This window comes from Orcinus orca, chromosome 14, assembly GCF_937001465.1.
Source record: "Orcinus orca chromosome 14, mOrcOrc1.1, whole genome shotgun sequence".
NCBI lineage: Eukaryota > Metazoa > Chordata > Mammalia > Artiodactyla > Delphinidae > Orcinus > Orcinus orca.
Window position 1 is genome coordinate 59,066,092 of NC_064572.1, and position 20,488 is coordinate 59,086,579.

At 38.8% G+C, this 20,488-nt stretch overlaps 2 protein-coding genes across 2 annotated transcripts in view; one reads left to right on the forward strand and one right to left on the reverse strand.

The window, feature by feature from the left end:
• Positions 1–9,847: 9,847 nt before the first annotated feature.
• CC2D2B (coiled-coil and C2 domain containing 2B) overlaps positions 9,848–20,488 on the forward strand; it is a 100,468-nt gene continuing 89,827 nt past the window's right edge. Inside the window, exons 1-6 of the mRNA XM_049696888.1 lie at positions 9,848–9,993; positions 14,610–14,674; positions 16,311–16,371; positions 17,642–17,718; positions 18,079–18,144; positions 18,777–18,798. Coding sequence (XP_049552845.1) covers positions 14,633–14,674; positions 16,311–16,371; positions 17,642–17,718; positions 18,079–18,144; positions 18,777–18,798 — 268 coding nt within the window. The 5' untranslated portion in view covers positions 9,848–9,993; positions 14,610–14,632. The remainder of the gene's footprint in view (positions 9,994–14,609; positions 14,675–16,310; positions 16,372–17,641; positions 17,719–18,078; positions 18,145–18,776; positions 18,799–20,488) is intronic.
• LOC101285516 (cystatin-A-like) lies at positions 12,383–12,829 on the reverse strand. Its single transcript, XM_033425644.2, has one exon. The coding sequence runs from the start codon at positions 12,779–12,781 to the stop codon at positions 12,485–12,487; it is 297 nt and encodes a 98-aa protein (XP_033281535.1). The 5' UTR covers positions 12,782–12,829; the 3' UTR covers positions 12,383–12,484.

Here is a 20,488-nt window from a genome sequence, read left to right on the forward strand (position 1 = left end):
GGATGACTGCCATGTACAGATCTGGTTTTTCTAAGTCTGATTTTTCAAGAAATATAGACTTTTATGTTAAGTCTCCTGACCTTTAAATGACAGAAACTTAAAAAAAAAAAAAAAAACGGAATCAAAACACTTTGGCAAGTGAGATTTGGCCCACTAGTTTGAGATATCCGCTGGACTGATACTGCTTCCCTCTTCTTCCCCCCAAAACACATAATGCTCTTTAAACTTGAATATATTTAGGGTTGATTTTTTTCCCCCTCTGAACTGTGTCTACGATTAGAGCTCAAATCCTACCTCTATTTAGCCTGTTCGTTATTTGGGCCTATATAGTTCATAACAATTAGGTGTAGTTATAATGATACATCTCAGAGTGTTCTTGTCCTCACGTTGAGCCACAGCCACCCTCAGCCTCTGCAGGAGACCCTCCAACACTAGTAGTCTTTGAGGGATTGCAGTATGACTCCATTTCCTTGGTGCATCCATAAAATAGTTACTGAGTGAAGACAATGAAGATTATTGACAACGCTACCCTGCTTTTCTGATGGCCTTCTTCAGGAAGTTGTGATTTTTAAGCCGTGTGGATGAAAGGCTCTTGGTGCTGTAGCCAGGAGTGAGTGCTGTGCCTCTGACGTGGGAGAGCCAACTTCAGGACACTGGTCCACAAGAGACCTCCCAGCTCCACGTAATATCAAACGGCAAAAATCTCCCAGAGATCTCCATCTCAATATCAAGACCCAGCTTCACTCAACGACCAGCAAGCTACAGTGCTGGACACCCTATGCCAAACACCTAGCAAGACAGGAACACAACCCCACCCATTAGCATAGAGGCTGCCTAAAATCATACGGCCACAGACACCCCAAAACACACCACCAGACGTGGACCTGCCCACCAGAAAGACAAGATTCAGCCTCATCCACCAGAACACAGGCACTAGTCCCCTCCACCAGGAAGCCTACACAACCCACTGAACCAACTTAGCCACTGGGGACAGACACCAAAAACAACGGGAACTACGAACCTGCAGACTGCAAAAAGGAGACCTCAAACACAGTAAGTGAAGAAAAATGAGAAGATAGAGAAACACACAGCAGATGAAGGAGCAAGGCAAAAACCTATCAGTCCAAACAAATGACAAGGAAATAGGCAGTCTACCTGAAAAAGAATTCAGAGTAATGATAGTAAAAATGATCCAAAATCTTGGAAATAGAATGGAGAAAATACAAGAAACATTTAACAAGGATGTAGAAGAACTAAAGAGGAAACAAGCAATGATAAACAACATAATAAATGAAATTAAAAATACTCTAGAAGGGATCAATAGCAGAATAACCAAGGCAGAAGAACGGATAAGTGACCTGGAAGATAAAATAGTGGAAATAACTACTGCAGAGCAGAATAAAGAAAAAAGAATGAAAAGAACTGAGGACAGTCTCAGACACTTCTGGGACAACATTAAACACACCAACATTCGAATTATAGGGGTCCCAGAAGAAGAAGAGAAAAAGAAAGGGACTGAGAAAATATTTGAAGAGATTATAGTTGAAAACTTCCCTAATATGGGAAAGGAAATAGTTAATCAAGTCCAGGAAGCACAGAGAGTCCCATACAGGATGAATCCAAGGAGAAACAGGCCAAGACACATATTAATCAAACTATCAAAAATTAAATACAAAGAAAACATATTAAAAGCAGCAAGGGAAAAACAACAAATAACAGACAAGGGAATCCCCATAAGGTTAACAGCTGATCTTTCAGCAGAAACTCCGCAAGCCAGAAGGGATTGCAGGACATATTTAAAGTGATGAAGGAGAAAAACCTACAACTAAGAATACTCTACCCAGCAAGGATCTCATTCAGATTTGATGGAGAAATTAAAACCTTTACAGACAAGGAAAAGGTAACAAAATTCAGCACCACCAAACCAGCTTTACAACAAATGCTAAAGAAACTTCTCTGGGCAGGAAACACAAGAGAAGGAAAAGACCTACAATAACAAACCCAAAACAATTAAGAAAATGGGAATAGGAACATACATATCAGTAATTACCTTAAATGTAAATGGATTAAATGCTCCCACCAAAAGACAGACTGGGGCTTCCCTGGTGGCGCGGTGGTTAGGGGTCCGCCTGCCAGTACAGGGGACGCGGGTTCGTGCCCCAGTCCGGGAGGATCCCACATGCTGTGGAGCGGATAGGCCTGTGAGCCATGGCCACTGGGCCTGCGCGTCCAGAGCCTGTGCTCCGCAACGGGAGAGGCCGCACTGGTGGGAGGCCCACGTACTGCAAAAAAAAAAAAAAGATACAGACTGGCTGAATGGATACAAAAACAAGACCCATGTATATGCTGTCTACAAGAGACGCACTTCAGACCTAGGGACACATACAGACTGAAAGTGAGGGGATGGAAAAAGATATTCCATGCAAATGGAAATCAAAAGAAGGCTGGGGGCTTCCCTGGTGGCGCAGTGGTTGAGAGTCCGCCTGCCGATGCGGGGGACGCGGGTTCGTGCCCCGGTCTGGGGGGGTCCCGCATGCCGCGGAGCGGCTGGGCCCCTGAGCCGTGGCCGCTGAGCCTGCGCGTCCGGAGCCTGTGCTCCGCAAACGGGAGAGGCCACAGCAGTGAGAGGCCTGCGTACCGTAAAAAAAAAAAAAAAAAAAAAAAAAAAAGAAGGCTGGAGTAGCAATTCTCATATCAGACAAAATAGACTTTAAAATAAAGACTATTAGAAGAGACAAAGAAGCACACTACATAATGATCAAGGGATCGATCCAAGAAGAAGATATAACAATTGTAAATATTTATGCACCCAACATAGAAGCACCTCAATACATAAGGCAAATACTAACAGCCATAAAAGGGGAAATTGACAGTAACACAATCATAGTAGGGGACTTTAACACCCCACTTTCACCAATGGACAGATCATCCAAAATAAAAATAAATAAGGAAACACAAGCTTTAAATGATACATTAAACAAGATGGACTTAATTGATAATTATAGAACATTCCCTCCAAAAACAACAGACTACACATTTTTCTCAAGTGCTCATGGAACATTCTCCAGGATAGATCATATCTTGGGTCACAAATCAAGCCTTGGTAAATTTAAGAAAATTGAAATTGTATCAATTATCTTTTCCGACCACAACGCTATGAGACTACATATCAATTACAGGAAAAGATCTGTAAAAAATACAAACACATGGAGGCTAAACAATACACTACTTAATAACGAAGTGATCACTGAAGAAATCAAAGAGGAAATCAAAAAATACCTAGAAACAAATGACAATGAAAACACGATGACCCAAAACCTATGGGATGCAGCAAAAGCAATTCTAAGAGGGGAGTGTATAACAATACAATCCTACCTTAAGAAACAAGAAACATCTCGAATAAACAACCTAACCTTGAACCTAAAGCAATTAGAGAAAGAAGAACAAAAAAACCCCAAAGTTAGCAGAAAGAAAGAAATCATAAAGATCAGAACAGAAATAAATAAAAAAGAATTGAAGGAAACGATAGCAAAGATCAATAAAACTAAAAGCTGGTTCTTTGAGAAGATAAACAAAATTGATAAACCATTAGCCAGACTCATCAAGAAAAAAAGGGAGAAGACTCAAATCAATAGAATTAGAAATGAAAAAGGAGAAGTAACAACTGACACTGCAGAAATACAAAAGATCATGAGAGCTTACTACAAGCAACTCTATGCCAATAAAATGGACAACCTGGAAGAAATGGACAAATTCTTAGAAATGCACAACCTGCCAAGATTGAATAAGGAAGAAACAGAAAATATGAACAGATCAATCACAAGCACTGAAATTGAAACTGTGATTAAAAATCTTCCAACAGAGCTTTCCTGGTGGCGCAGTGGTTGGTAGTCCGCCTGCCGATGCAGGGGATGCGGGCTTGTGCCCCGGTCCGAGAGGATCTCGCGTGCCGCGAAGCGGCTGGGCCCGTGAGCCATGGCCGCTGAGCCTGCGCGTCCGGAGCCTGTGCTCCGCAGCGGAAAAGGCCATGGCAGTGAGAGGCCTGCGTACAGCACCAAAAAAAAAAAATATCCAGCAACAAAAGCCCAGGACCAGATGGATTCACAGGCGAATTCTATCAAACATTTAGAGAAGAGCTAACACCTATCCTTCTCAAACTCTTCCAAAATATAGCAGAGGGAGGAACACTCCCAAACTCATTATACGAGGCCACCATCACCCTGATACCAAAACCAAACAAAGATGTCGCAAAGAAAGAAAACTACAGGCCAATATCACTGATGAACATAGATGCAAAAATCTTCAACAAAATACTAGCAGACAGAATCCAACAGCACATTAAAAGGATCATAGACCATGATCAAGTGGGGTTTATTCCAGGAATGCAAGGATTCTTCAATATACGCAAATCAATCAATGTGGTACACCATATTAACAAATTGAAGGAGAAAAACCATATGATCATCTCAATAGATGCAGAGAAAGCTTTTGACAAAATTCAACACCCATTTATGATAAAAACCCTGCAGAAAGTAGGCATAGAGGGAACTTTCCTCAACATAATAAAGGCCATATATGACACACCCACAGCCAACATCGTCCTCAATGGTGAAAAACTGAAAGCATTTCCACTAAGATCAGGAACAAGACAAGGTGGCCCACTCTCACCACTCTTATTTAACATAATTTTGGAAGTTTTAGCCACAGGAATCAGAGAAGAAAAGGAAATAAAAGGAATCCAAATCGGAAAAGAAGAAGTAAAGCTGTCACTGTTTGCAGATGACATGACACTATACATAGAGAATCCTAAAGATGCTACCTGAAAACTACTAGAGCTAATCAATGAATTTGGTAAAGTAGCAGGATACACAATTAATGCACAGAAATCTCTGGCATTGCTATACACTAATGATGAAAAATCTGAAAGTGAAATTAAGAAAACACTCCCATTTACCATTGCAACAAAAAGAATAAAATATCCAGGAATAAACCTGCCTAAGGAGACAAAAGACCTGTATGCAGAAAATTATAAGACACTGATGAAAGAAATTAAAGAAGAGACAAATAGATGGAGAGATAAACCATGTTCTTGGATTGGAAGAATCAACATTGTGAAAATGACTATACTACCCAAAGCAATCTACAGATTCAATGCAATCCCTATCAAACTACCACTGGCATTTTTCACAGAACTAGAAAAAAAATTTCACAATTTGTATGGAAACACAAAAGACCCCAAATAGCCAAAGCAATCTTGAGAACGAAAAACGGAGCTGGAGGAATCAGGCTCCCTGACTTCATACTATGCTACAAAGCTACAGTAATCAAGACAGTATCGTACTGGCACAAAAACAGAAATATAGATCAATGGAACAGGATAGAAAGCCCAGAGATAAACCCACGCATATATGGTCACCTTATCTTTGATAAAGAAGGCAGGAATGTACAGTGGAGAAAGGACAGCCTCTTCAATAAGTGATGCTGGGAAAACTGGACAGGTACATGTAAAAGTACGAGATTAGAACACTCCCTAACACCATATACAAAAATAAGCTCAAAATGGATTAAAGACCTAAATATAAGGCCAGACACTATAAAACTCTTAGAAGAAAACATAGGCAGAAGAGTCTATGACATAAATAACAGCAAGGTCCTTTTTGACCGACCTCCTAGAGAAATGGAAATAAAAACAAAAATAAACAAATGGGACCTAATGAAACTTAAAAGCTTTTGCACAGCAAAGGAAACCATAAACAAGACAAAAAGACAACCCTCAGAATGGGAGAAAATGTTTGCAAATGAAGCAACTGACAAAGGATTAATCTTTAAAACTTACAAGCAGCTCATGCAGCTCAGTATCAAAAGAACAAACAACCCAATCCAAAAATGGGCAGAAGACCTAAATAGACATTTCTTCAAAGAAGATATACAGATTGCCAACAAATACATGAAAGAATGCTCAACATCATTAATCATTAGAGAAATGCAAATCAAAACTATAATGAGATATCATCTCACACTGGTCAGAATGGCTTTCATCAAAAAATCTAGAAACAATAAATGCTGGAGAGGGTGTGGAGAAAAGGGAACACTCTTGCACTGCTGCTGGGAATGTGAACTGGTACAGCCAATATGGAGATCAGTATGGAGGTTCCTTAAAAAACTACAAATAGAACTACCATACGACCCACCAATCCCACTACTGGGCATATACCCTGAGAAAACTATAATTCAAAAAGAGTCATGTAACAAAATGTTCATTGCAGCTCTACTTACAATAGCCAGGAGATGGAAGCAACCTAAGTGTCCATCATCGGATGAATGGATAAAGAAGATGTGGCACATATATACAATGGAATATATTACTCAGCCATAAAAAGAAACGAAATTGAGTTATTTGTAGTGATGTGGATGGACCTACAGTCTGTCATACAGAGTGAAGTAAGTCAGAAAGAGAAAGACAAATACCGTATGCTAACACATATATATGGAATCTAAGAAAAAAAAAATGTCATGAAGAACCTAGGGGTAAGATGGGAATAAAGACACAGACCTACTAGAGAATGGACTTGAGGATATGGGGAGGGGGAAGGGTAAGTTGTGACAAAGTGAGAGAGTGGCATGGACATATATACACTACCAAACGTAGAACAGATATCTAGTGGGAAGCAGCTGCATGGCACAGGGAGATCAGCTCGGTGCTTTGTGATCACCTAGAGGGGTGGGATAGGGAGGGTGGGAGGGAGGGAGACGCAAAAGGGAAGAGATATGGGAACATATTTATATGTATAACTGATTCACTTTGTTATAAAGCAGAAACTAACACACCATTGTAAAGCAATTATACTCCAATAAAGATGTTTAAAAAAAAAGTTCATCCAGAAAGAAAAAAATAATAATACATCTCAGTGAATACATGCTATATGTATTTTTAAAAACATGTACCACTGTATAATAATAATTCCAGGAGTTAGGTGTACTTAAGGAACACCACAGAGTACATATCACTTGCATATGCACACATACTGTATAATGTTGCTATTTAAGAGATATATTGGGTTGGCCGAAAGGTTTATTTGGTTTTTTCCATAAGATGGCTCTGGTAGCACTTAGTTGTTTTTTAACTTCATTTGAAACAATTTTGTTAGACTGTATTGTGACAACAGTCATATCACTGTGCATTAAAAAAAAAACTCATCGGGCTTCCCTGGAGGCGCAGTGGTTGAGAGTCCGCCTGCCGATGCAGGGGACACGGGTTCGTGCCCCGGTCCGGGAAGATCCCACATGCCGCGGAGCGGCTGGGCCTGTGAGCCATGGCTGCTGAGCCTGCGCGTCCGCAGCCTGTGCCCCGCAACGGGAGAGGCCACAACAGTGAGAGGCCTGCGTACCGCAAAACAAAACAAAACAAACAAACAAAAAAACTCATCAAAATTGGTGAATTTTTGTGTAGCCATTTTGCCGAAATGCAAAATGTTGCCGAAAAGCAACATTTTTGGCATATTATGCTTCATTATTTCAAGAAAGGTAAAAACGCAACTGAAATGCAAAAAAAGATTTGTGCAGTGTATGGAGAAGGTGCTGTGACTGATCAAACATGTCAAAAGTGGTTTGCGAAGTTTCGTGCGGGAGATTTCTCGCTGGACGATGCTCCATGGTTGGGTAGACTAGTTGAAGATGGTAGCGATCAAATCGAGACATTGAGAACAATCAACATTATACCACGTGGGAGATAGCCGACGTACTCAAAATATCCCAATCAAGCACTGAAAATCATTTGCACCAGCTTGGTTATGTTAATTGCTTTGATGTTTGGGTTCCACGTGAGTTAAGCCAAAAAAACCTTCCTGACCATATTTCCACATGCGATTCTCTACTTAAACATAATGAAAACGTTCCGTTTTTAAAACAAATTGTGACGGGCGATGAAAAGTGGATACTGTATAATAATGCGGAATGGAAGAGATCGTGGGCAAGCAAAATGAATCACCACCAACCATACCAAAGGCCTGTCTTCATCCAAACAAGGTGATGTTGTGTATGTGGTGGGACTGGAAGGGAGTCCTCTATTATGAGCTCCTTCCGGAAAACCAAACGATTAATTCCAGCAAGTACTGCTCCCAATTAGACCAACTGAAAGCAGCACTCGACGAAAAGCGTCTGGAATTAGTCAACAGAAAACGCATAATCTTCCATTAGGATAACGCAAGACCGCATGTGTCTTTGATGACCAGGCAAAAACTGTTACAGCTTGGCTGGGAAGTTCTGATTCATCCGCCGTATGCACCTTCGGATTTCCATTTATTTAGGCCTTTACAAAATTCTCTTAATGGTAAAAATTTCAAATCCCTGGAAGACTGTAAAAGGCACCTGGAACAGTTCTTTGCTCACAAAGATAAAAAGTTTTGGGAAGACGGAATTATAAAGTTGCCTGAAAAATGGCAGAAGGTAGTGGAACAAAACGGTGAATACATTGTTCAATAAAGTTCTTGGTGAAAATGAAATATGTATCTTTTATTTTTACTTTAAAACCAAAGGAACTTTCTGGCCAACCCAATATTTCTAGACATTTTCTCTTTCTCGACTCTCATTGTTCCTAAATTCCTATACCAGAAGAGCCCTAGAAAGAGGGGAGACCCTGCAAGGATTTTATTCAGTATGACAGTTTGGCCAAATGATTTCAAGGTTTGGACATATTTATCCGTATGCATTATTTCAGATTATAAGGTGAGTGGAACTTCAGTTCTACTTGTACTTATGCCATAATGTACCAATATAACCTGGAATATTAGTTTTGCAGCAGTTTCTTTACTTCCACATCTCCCCTTCCCCAAATGTACAAGGTTTGTTAGAAGTTTTAAACACTTTCTAAATTTCTCTAGGATTAAAGCGCTAAGCACAACGCCTCACACAGAAAGCGGCCATTAAACATCTGAACGTTTGAATGAATGAAGGCGTACGTAACACTGCTGTGCTGCTTTCCATACTAGCAAGTTTCCTCACTTCGCCCCCGCCAGAGTTTCCCAGGACAAGTTTCCAACCACGGAACATTTTATTTAACTCGTTATTTTAACACGGGGTGAGTCACTGGGAAAAGAAAATAAATCAATGTAAGTTGTTTCTTTCATTAAGCGAAGATGACATGTCACGAGTGCACATGCCCAGCATGCCCTATTTTAAGAGTGCAAAATAATTAAATTGGTTACACTAATAGCAAGCTCTGGAAAGAAAAAGAACCCCTCGCATATTCGGGGCGCTCTTTCAGATGCCACACCCAAAGCACCTGAACTCTAAGAACCTCCCTCCTCGGGGCAAGGCAGAGGCAGGTCCCGCCGGCGAAGACCCGGGTGTTCGCGCTCCTCGGCGACCCGCACGCAGGTCACAGGCTCCGGGGCGCATCTGGACGGTGCGGGCGACCGCACTTCCACGGCGGGCTCGGGAGCATCCTCCCCCGGGAACACCCGCTCAGGGGCGACCCCGGTGGTCACCGCGGGCCCGCGCCGGCCAGGGAGCGCGCGGCCGATACTCACCCGTTGGGAATAACGGTTCTTCTTCACCGCAACGCGAGAGGTGCGGGGTTCTCACGACCCAGGCCACCCCGCTCTCAGATCTCTTCCAGAACAGCCGCCGGGGCAGTTGCGGCCATTGGAGCACAGACGCAGGCGGCGGGTGATCAAAGCCCGTGGCTCCCGCCAGGCGCTCTAGGCGGAGACCGGGCCGAGCCCCAAGCCCACGCAGCCGGGTGAGCAGACGTTGCGCACGGAAGATTCCAGAAGGCACCGGCTTCTCGCGCGCGCCGGGGCCGCACCGCGCATGCTCCGCACCGCGCATGCTCCCGAACCGCCTTGAAGTTCAGCTACGAGGAGCAAGCGCCAGGCTAGCTTGTGGAGCGGACGTCGGGAGCGCTGCGGGGCGGTTGGTGACCTCTCAGAGTATGCGGTGAACGGTGCGTCCTGCCTTCGCTTCCCAGACGTAGCAAAAGTGCAGTCCATCCAGGTGAATGTCTTACTGCCCCAGAAAGCCTCCACCCTTCCCTGTCAGACGCTCCAGTATTTTGTCTGGTTGGAGACCGGCTCTGTGGGTTCCCCGGCTACCAGGGCCAGACCCGCATGGGCCACTGGGACTTGTAGTCCCCGGGACCTGGCCCACCCATTAGTCATCCCCTTGGGAATTAATCGGGTTGAGAACAACTCCATTATATAGCTTTCGAGAGCACTGGTTGATTTACTTCGAATCCGGGACCGTATTATTTATTGAGTCCCTACTGTGTGCTGAACACCTTGCTAGGATTGGTGGAGGGTAGAAGAAGATGAGTTCATGCCCCAGCCCACTGTAGGGTAAGCAGCAAGTGGCCTTGTAAGGTAGACCGTAATGAACAAAAACTAAGTATTATTAGTGCTAGTGGAGGTCCCAGAAGGACCAGAGTCAGAAAAAATTTCCTGGAAGATGTGGGGCTTGAATCCGGCTTTGAAATGTGGAATGCTCTAGATTACGGGAGAAGCTGGAAAAATCAAATGATGGAATTGCGGGGAGTATAAAGAAGAGTTTGGTCTGGGTATAGTTGAAGGTTTATGAGAGAGTGGTGAGCAAGGCTTAGGTGGGGAAGTGGACACAAGCGTCTTTTGCCCTCACTTACAGAAAGGGCCTTTGTTTTGAGTTTCTCTCCAGTGGAGACTATAAGTACAGGCACCCAAGATATATCTTCAGGTTTAAATAAAAGATAACACCACAGGACTTACTTGTGTCCAGTTTCTGGACCTCATGGCCCTTGTTGCTCTATGAATTAATACATTTTTATCAATCCTATGATGAACTCATGGGTAGCAAAATTACATTGCATTGTGTGTTGGATATAATGTTTCAAAATATACTACAGTTTTTATAATTTGTTTTGTCACTTATTCAATTTTTTAAAATTTATTTTATTTATTTTATTTTTGGCTGCATTGGGTCTTCGTTGCTGCACGCGGGTTTTCTCTGGTTGCTGCGAGCGGGGACTACTCTTCGTTGCAGTGCGTGGCCTTCCCATTGTGGTGGCTTCTCTTGTTGCGGAGCACGGGCTCTAGGCATGCGGGCTTCAGTCATTGTGGCACGTGGGCTTAGTAGTTGTGGCTCACGGGCTCTAGAGCGCAGGCTCAGTAGTCGTGGTGCACGGGCTTAGTTGTTCCTCGGCATGTGGGATCTTCCCGGACCAGGGATAGAGTCCCGTGTCCCCTGCAGTGGCAGGCTGATTCTTAACCACTGCACCATTAGGGAAGCCCTCAATTTTTATATACCAGAAGTTTCAAGGGAAGTGGATCCAGTCTTTCTTGACATACAGAAGCAGGTTGTGATGATTTCCGATTTAGTCCTGAGAGCAGTGGATGATTTAGTTTTGATGCCTTTCAAAGATGTGTACAAATTCACAGATCAGAAAATTCTTTGTCAGACTGTTGGTTCCTAGGTTTTCAGTTTAGAAAATAAGATCACAGTTAACTAAAAGATATTAATTTTCAAACTTAGGTAATGGAACACCTGGAAATCTTGATAGTTTTCATGAAACACTGTGAAATAATGCTGTGTTACACTTAATTGTGGAATATTTTGGTTAAGTTCCACCTTTTCCATATCCCAGTACCAGTAAAGGGTAGCTGGTGACATGTATTTAATAAATTTTAATTTGAAAAAGTGCTATCCATTGCTTTAATTTTATCATAACTTTGAATGAGACTAATTTTTTGGCATAGCATCCCCATTCAAATCAAATGGGAGAACATGATTTGTCAAACATTGCTATAAGGGAGTTCAGAAAAGATTCATGATACTATGTGACAATAAATGAACAAAGATAAAGATGAAACTGGGTTTTGGACTGAATTCTGTTCTGCTAAGGAAGAAAAGTGGATTAATACATTTGAAGTTATTTTCAACAAGAGCTGGGGAAAAACTGAAGGAAAAACAAATTTCTAGTTAGTTCATACTTAACCAAAGAAATATTATTAGATACCAGAATATGCATTTTGTGATCATTTCATACACTAGAGATTTTCCTGTAATTTTGTTCTGCTAACACTCCTGAAACCAAGTGGCAGGTGGTTGAATGTTAAATTTACACACAACATAGAATAGGCTTTAGGAAATTTTATTTCAGCAATCACCATAGTGATAAAGGCATTGCTGGATGTATTTGCAGAACCCAGAGATTTCTACATGCTAAGCAAGAGGCAAACATTTATACTTATAAAACACTTATAAAAATTGCCTTCTGTTTGGTATGGACCAGAAAAGGTTGAATGAATTACTTCACTTTAATTCTCAGCCTTTGACTGTGGACCTCCAGTTCATCTGATACAAAAATAGCTAATCTTCAATTTCCTTGTCTTTTTTTTTTTTTTAAAGAGATTAATTTATTTGAAAAGAAATACTTCTTTATTGATAGTTACATTTATTACCAGGGGCCACTAATCAGGAGACAGTGGAAAGAATCGACTGCTTTCAGAACATGTCGCTAGAAGCCGGTGAGCTCGTCATCCTTGCTTTTGTCAGCCTGGTAGCCAGTAAGTGCCAAAGACTGATTTTGTTGAGGAAGGCTCTTGAATACCTTTATGTGAATATAACTATCATTACCTATTCGTATCTTAATGTAGTAATTACTTCCAGCAACCACTTGAGTTTTATATTCCACAGCTTCGAATTCTTCATAAGTCTCATTTGTTTTTTCTTCAAGCTGTGGTTTAACCGTGTTAGCGATCTCCTGGATTTCTGGAGTGGCAGGTTTGGCTTCAGTTAAGCCTCCAGATATCATTTTGGCTAACTGCGTCTTTTCTGGGCAGGATGCTGGCGCTGAAGTGGTCCTCCTTGTCTTTTAGAAAAAGCTGTAACTACAAGAATTGTAAATTAGCAATATCCTTGAAGAGAATATTGGATTTAACTGTTGGAGCCAGTTTTTTTTTTTTTTTTTTTTTGCTCTACGCGGGCCTCTCACTGTTGTGGCCTCCTCCCGTTGCGGAGCACAGCTCCGGACGCGTAGGCTCAACGGCCATGGCTCACGGGCCCAGCCGCTCCACAGCACGTGGGATCCTCCCGAACCGGGGCACGAACCCGTGTCCCCTGCATCGGCAGGCGGACTCTCAACCACTGCGCCACCAGGGAAGCCCTGGAGCCAGTTTTTTAATACAGAAAGTTGAATTTCTGTAAGAAGGTGGAAGTCTGAGTCATAATTTTTCCTTGCTTCCGCATGTGATTTTTCGATAGGGCAAATGCAATTTTCATCCAGATCTTCAATTTTATCTACTATTTTGCCTGTAATCATTTATTTAGTATTTATTATAGTATTTATGAGACGATAAATAAACTAGTTTAGAAACATCTACAGGTCTGCAAAAAACGTGATTAATAATTTCTTCTACAATAAGATTTTTATTTAATAATTTATTATAATTTAACTATCTATAGGATGTGTCACTGCTAATGTTTTCCCTAGCTTTAGCAGATAAAATTTGCAGGTGTAGGCATCAGTAAGCCAGGTACTGATTTGAAGTTCATTTTTCATTTTAGAAGTTCTTGCAGAGTGGAAAGTAAATTCAAACTTCTCTTTTCCCAACATTCTATTCCTGTTGTATCCATTCTTGGTATGTTGGTGGGAAAAATCTTAAAGGTGTTGATTCTTTTCAAGAGTCATGGAATCAATCTCTTAAATGCTTTTTTTACTGAGTAAACAAAGGAGTTAGCTAACTTAGAACTGGTTCTCTTCTGCTCCAAGTCAGTTCAGTATTGTTAATCACTTTTTGGACCTCTCACCTTAATGTCCCGTAAGCAGCCTCTGAAAACTGAACTGTTTAACTCCTTCCCCAATTATATTCGACAATACACAGAATGATACTACCTCTCAGTTACTCAAGCCCAAACCTTAGAGTCCTTGATTTCTCCCTCACTTTGTCCTACACATCTAGTTGCTCACCAAATTCTGTGAATTCTACCTCTTAACTGAATCTCCATCTTCCATTCCCGCTTCCACTTTTGGATTCAGATCTCCAGAATCTCTCATCAGGACTATTATAATGGCTTCTTAACTAGTTTTCCTGCCTCCAGGGAATATCTCTTTGTTTAATCAGATTTTTTTCTCACTGTAAAGTTTTATACTTTTTTTTGGGGGGGAGGGTCCCAAATATTTTCATTGAAGTTATTCCTGTGTATTTTGAAAAAGTTTTGTATTGCTGTTATGAAAGTGATTTCTTTTCTATTATATTTCTAGCATATAGGAAAGCTGGTAACTTTGCCATACATTCTCTTGTATTCTGCCACTTATCAACTTTCTCATTTTTTCTAAAGTTTTTTTGATTGAATGTCTTGGAGTTTCTATGTATAAAACCTACCCTCTACAAAAGAATCAGTTTGTTGTCTCCTTTCCAATAGTTTTACCTCTAACTCTTTTACATGTCTTATTGGACTAACTAGAATTTCTATTAAATACTAAAGGTGATCAACAACTAAATACTAAAGGCAATAGTGTGTTTCTTTGTTTAGTTTTTAGTTAAATTAAAAAATTTAAATAGCATGTTTATCTCAAGCATCAATTGTGTTCTCTCAGTAATATGATATATAATTCTTAAAAATATTTCTTATTTATTTAGAAGGTGGAAATGAAAGAACCATCATGAAAAAGATTTCAAAGAGAAAAGAAGATATTTTTAGAAAAGTAAGGTATTAATGGAGTTTATAAGGATTTTGATTATACTAAATAGCTCAATTGTAAATGTAGGAGACTCTTGAAAAAATGTGATATATTTGGTTCTATATACAAATCGTATAGTTCATATGTTAAAAAATAATGAGAGAGTTTACAGATTAGTTATACTCTTTGGTCTGTCAATTATGTAATAAAGTATTAGAGGTGAGTTATTTATATATTTATTTATCTATTTATTCCCTTATTTAAATATTTATTTCTCTGTTCTCTCAACCAGCTAACAATCCATTTCCTGCTTTGCTAAAAAAAAAAAAAAAGTTTTTCTTTTTTAAATCAATGAATGAGTGAAACATTTTTAGGACTGGTATCTACGTGTCACCTAGAGTAAGTCCAATTAAGATTCATGTTTTATTCCTGCCTTCTAGATGGGGATGGGAAGTTATGAAAAGTATATCCAGAATGCTGGGTGAGATTATTGGGAATTGAAGGAGACATCTATCAATCACTTGCTGGGGTTAATGTCCCATCACACCTTCAAGGGTTACTGTCTCCTTGGTCAAGAGTGAAGTTAGGTATTTTTAATTTTGTTGAGGAAAATACTGAAGGCTTAGTAAGAACAGAACATCTTAGTTCATACTGACCTTACTCAGTAGTTCTTAAGTGTGGTACAGGAGCCACTGGTGGATTTGGAGTTCTTTCAGAAGGTCTATAGACTAAGCTCTTACTGTGATCATGTCAGTATACCCTGCTTTGGCTTTTGACACGAATCCATGTTTTTACTGTGATTGGAAATCTGATGTGTGTCTGCTTGCTCTTCCCATTCCAACTGCACATTAGTTTGGTTAGCATGTACAGTTGTTATTTAAGGAGTCTTTTGCTATTCTATTTTTTCAACTTAAAATGAAAAACTTATCCATATTCTAAAAAAAACATTTAACGTTGCTAGTATGGTTTAATTTTAGAATATTGAGGTTTAAAAAGTGGTAAAAGAAATAAATGCTCATTTTAAAATATTGAATTTTTGATAATGGTAGTACATTCAATTAGAAATACCAGTAGGCAACTAGAAATATGGTATTCAGGAGAGCAGTCAAGGTTGGAGACAGATTTGGGAAGCCATGGGAATCCATGCACTCTCCAAATTCTTGGAATGTGCCCACATTTAGGCTATGAGGAGAAGTGTGACCAAGAAAGGATACAAGGAATAAGTGGCCAGAGAGGTATAAGGGTAGAGGAAAAGGATATAGAAAGCTTTTAGAAAGTTATCAGATGGCTACAGAGTACTCAAGTAATAGCTAACATTGATATAGTGTTGAGTTTCAAAGTATTTCATATGTTTGATCTCATTTGACCCTCCTAAAAGGTATATGAAGTAGGCAGTATATGAACACCAACAACTATCTACTGGATTTTATCATTAAAAGGTTCTTTTTGATATTACAGAGAGCAATTTTTTAATTAAAAAATCTATCATATATAAAGAGCTCATACCCATTGATAAAAGGATGAAATTTAAGAAAACAGGCAAAGGATATGAATTGTCATTTTAAAGGAGATGACTTTCAAAGGGCTGATAAACCTATGAAAAGATGTTACATGCCAAAACAAAAAGATACAAGGTAACGCTTCCCCCCTTTTTTTGCAGATGTCAGAAGACACAGATAACATTGCAGTAGAAGAAAGTGTAGACAAGCATCTCCAGAAAGGTTCTCAATAAGTATACCACAGCTCTAATACTGTTGGACTTTATTTTTAAAAGATATAAATGACTAATCCTATCCCAGGGTTTCATCTGGGAACACAGTTTCTTAAGGGATAAGTTCAAACAGAAACTAAACTTCCTATATAATACAAGTGGGTATAAGGAAATAATGGTAAAGTCAGTGAATGTAATAAAACTAAGTTTTGTTTTCTCTCTCTCTCTCTCTGCAAACATGGAGAATCTTCTCGTTCTTCAGACTATGTTACACCATAAAGATACAGAGATATAGAACCTGTTTCAGGAAGTTTCCAGGTCTCAGGGAGAAAAGTATATAAATAATGGTTGACTCCTGCTTCACTTATCCAGCAAATATTTATTAAGCACCTACTATGTGCCATCTGTCATTCTAAGTTCTGGGAATAGAGTATAAACAAACCAACTAATAATTTTTAAATTTTATCATGGAATACTGCAATTAAGAATGAAGATTCTCATGACCTATACTGATTTAGCTTTATGCTTACCCTTTATTTCCACCATTTTCTCTTTAACCTTTAACTACTCAAAGGCAGGGAGAAGAAAAAGAAAAATGCAAGGCAAAATGACCAGTAGGTCCTCCATTTTCTATTGTACCTAGAACTGCATAACCCCTGTCTTTCTCAATCCATACAGTAGATCATCTGGTGGATGAGAAGAAAATAACATGAGGTTTGGAGTACACATAGCAGCTGGAGCCTTCTTTGTACCCAGTAAGACTGTTTCATTTCCTCTAAGAGCTGGCAGTATTATACTGAATTTACAAAACTGACATAAGTAGTTAGAATGGATGCTTGGAGACTTACCTCTCTTTTTTTCAGATTCCTTCCTCTTCAGTTTAATCAAGTTGAAGTAAACTGGTTTTGATATTTGTATATTCTGTGGACTATAGAGCACTTTATATAGAATATTACTGTTTTCATTGATTTTTTTCCTAAAAGGAAAAAGATAAAGGTTTGCTTACCTGAACCCTATTTTTTTTTTTTTTTTTAGCCTCACTACAAAATTCAGTCCTGACCATGCATGAGTATTTATTCCAGATGGAAGAGGGGGAAGTTTCTAAGCTTTATTTTCTAGGTTCTAAGCTCTCATGGGGCAATGACCCAGTCTTCATAATTGTCACGATCCAAAGAAATGCATGTTATTTAGCTATTTAATAAGTACTTTTGTTGCTGTTGCTGTTTAATTATATTATAAGAAAGTATCATGAACTCCATATTATGTTGGCTTCTTGATAGATTTAAATGTGGAAGAAAATCAAGACATAATAGAAACTCTGAGAGGCAAAGTAAGAGAAAAGCTAAAAAATGCCAAGGTAATATTATTTTTTCTTTCCTATTTTCAAATTTACTGTTTAAATCAACATATATCATGATAAACTTTTCTTTATCAAAAAGAGCTAAAATTCTATTTTAATATAGCTCCTTAAATCCGAAAAGCTTCAAGTTATTTTCCATGCTTTCTATTTCCAAACTTGAAGCCAAGAAAAGTTAAGTGATTTGGTTATGGTAACTAAATTTGACATCTCAGGAGAAAACATGTATATACTTTTTAAAAGAAAAACATTGAGAAGTCTTTGTTTTTATCCATTTTGGACAAAAGACTTATGAACATGATTATGTCTATATCTGTGAACATTAAGTTTTCCATACTATTTATTTACATTGTGTTTCAGATTAATCAAGGCAAAAAATCTTCAACTCAGCTTCTCATTGATAATAAGATATATCAGTGGTCTAAGGTGAATAACTTTTTTTAAAAAACTTTTTAGAACAGATTTATTGAGGTGTACTTTATGTAGCGAAAATTCATCCATTTTAAGCGTATGATTCAATGATTTTTAGTAAATTTACAGAATATATAATCAACATTATAATCCAATTTTAGACCATTTTGTCACTCCAAAAAGATCTCTCATGCCAATATTTAATCACTCTCTTTCTACTTGACATTATTTCTTATCTTAAAAAATTATAATAAAATATTATAGGTGATCCCCGAATTACAGATTTTGTTCTGAAATACAATGTGTAATCACATATTTGAAACTTCAAATGACAAAATCACTCACATCTTGGGCGAACTGCATTATTTAGAGTAAAGGCTAAGCAGCTTTAACAAAAAGATTCAAAGTAAAATGTCTTAATTAAGATAGAAGTTTTATTTCTCTCTAGTGTAATAGATAAGTAGTCCAGGCTACTAGGAGAGTTCTGCCATCTTCAACACTTAGTTTCCATCTCTGAGTCCAATGGCAAAGCTACTGTGTCTTCATTTGCTAACCAAAGGGGAGGGAGGAGGAAGAGAGCCATAGGATTGCAGATTGATCTCTTACAGGACAAGACCTGAAAATTGCACACATTATTTCCACTAAAGGAATGTGGGAAACAATGTCTCGGTATCCAGCTAAAAGTAAGTTCTATTATTAGAAATGGGAGAAAAGACAGCAATGAACAACTAGTCATGTCTGCCATAAGCAATGAGAGTATTTAAAAAATACTCTCAAATTTTAAAATGTACGGAGTGTATCTCGGGTTTTTAAAAAACTCATCTTTGTCTTCTCTGCAGGGTCCCTCTTGGGTGCTTAGTAAAAATTAATTAAATTTAATAGTAAAAGCAGACTAAAAAAAGATGATTGTATACATGTTGTTCATTCAACAAATGAATAAAAATGAGCCTAACTTGGATTTAATTTAACTATGAATAGTAAAAAATTGGAAGTTTATCAAGATAAGTCCACTGAATATCAAGAAAAGGGGTAAAAAGGAAGAGAAATTGGCTTCTAAGAGTTTCCATTACAAACTACTAGGAAGGGATATCTGCTCAGGAAGTTGAGGATTTTAGCAAATGATTTTTCAATGAGCAGAGACAGAGGGAAGTAAAAGTATATATGGACAGTTTATATATCAGTATTGTTGAAAGGTACATAACTTTTAAAGTTAATGGGACAGCGATATTGTAGATACAAACAGGATGTAGGATAAGCTTTTGTATTTTACATATTTTTGAATTCTTCAGTTCCTAGGAACTAGCAGATTTCCTCCTTCCTTCTTTCTTTCCCTCCCTCTCTCTCTCTCTCTCTCTCTCCCTTCCTTCCTCCCTCCCTCCCTCCTTCCCTCCCTCCCTTCCTTCCTTCGATTCCTCTCTCAAAGCTCTCTGAAAACAGTTCATTTTAACGTGTGTGACAAAGAAGTGATAGGTGATTTATAATTGAAAGATTCAGACTTTACAGTATTGAAAAATGAGAGCCTACTTACAAGCAAGTTCATCACTAAGAATATGCCACTTTTAATACTTTTTATTATCTCTAAGTTCACAAAAGATTATTGGTGGGGTGGGGTGGTACTTGTATGTGAGTGCATTCATACATGAGAGCACCCAAAAACAGGGAGAGAAAAGAGTTTGCCCTGAGTCCAATTTTGATCTATCTGTAAGGTAATGCTCTCAATACTCTGACTAGAGTGAAGAGATAGTTTGGGAAGATGGAGAAGATTTGGACCCTATATTTTAATTTTTTAATTTAAGAAATTTTCTAATTGAGATATAATTGACACATTATATTACTTTCATATAATTGACACATTATATTACTTTCAAGTGTACAACATAAGGATTTAATATTTGCATATATTGGGAAACGATCACCACAATAAGTCGAGTTAACATTTGTCACCATATATAGTTGCAAAAAAAAGTTTTTTTTTCTTGTGATGAGGACTTTTAAGTTTTACTCTCTTGACAACTTTCAAATATGCAATATAGCATTATTAACTAGTCACTGTGCTGCACATTATATCCCCAAGACTTATTTTATAGCTGGAAGTTTGTACCTTTTGACCCCCTTCACCCATTTTGCCTCCTGCCCCCTGCACCCCCTGCCTCTGTTCACCACGAGTCTGTTCTCTGTATCTGTGAGCTTGATTTTTTGTTTTGCTTTTTAAAATTTCATTGATAAGTGAGATCATATGGTATTTGTCTTTCTCTGACCTATTTCACTTAGCATAATGCTCTCAAGGGCCATCCATTTTGTCATAAATGGCAAGATTTCATTCTTTTTATGGCTGAATAGTACTCCATTGTGTGTGTGT

Excerpts from the sequence above, each read along its gene's own strand:
- LOC101285516 (XM_033425644.2), bottom strand. The coding sequence starts at position 12,781 with ATGATATCTGGAGGCTTAACTGAAGCCAAACCTGCCACTCCAGAAATC.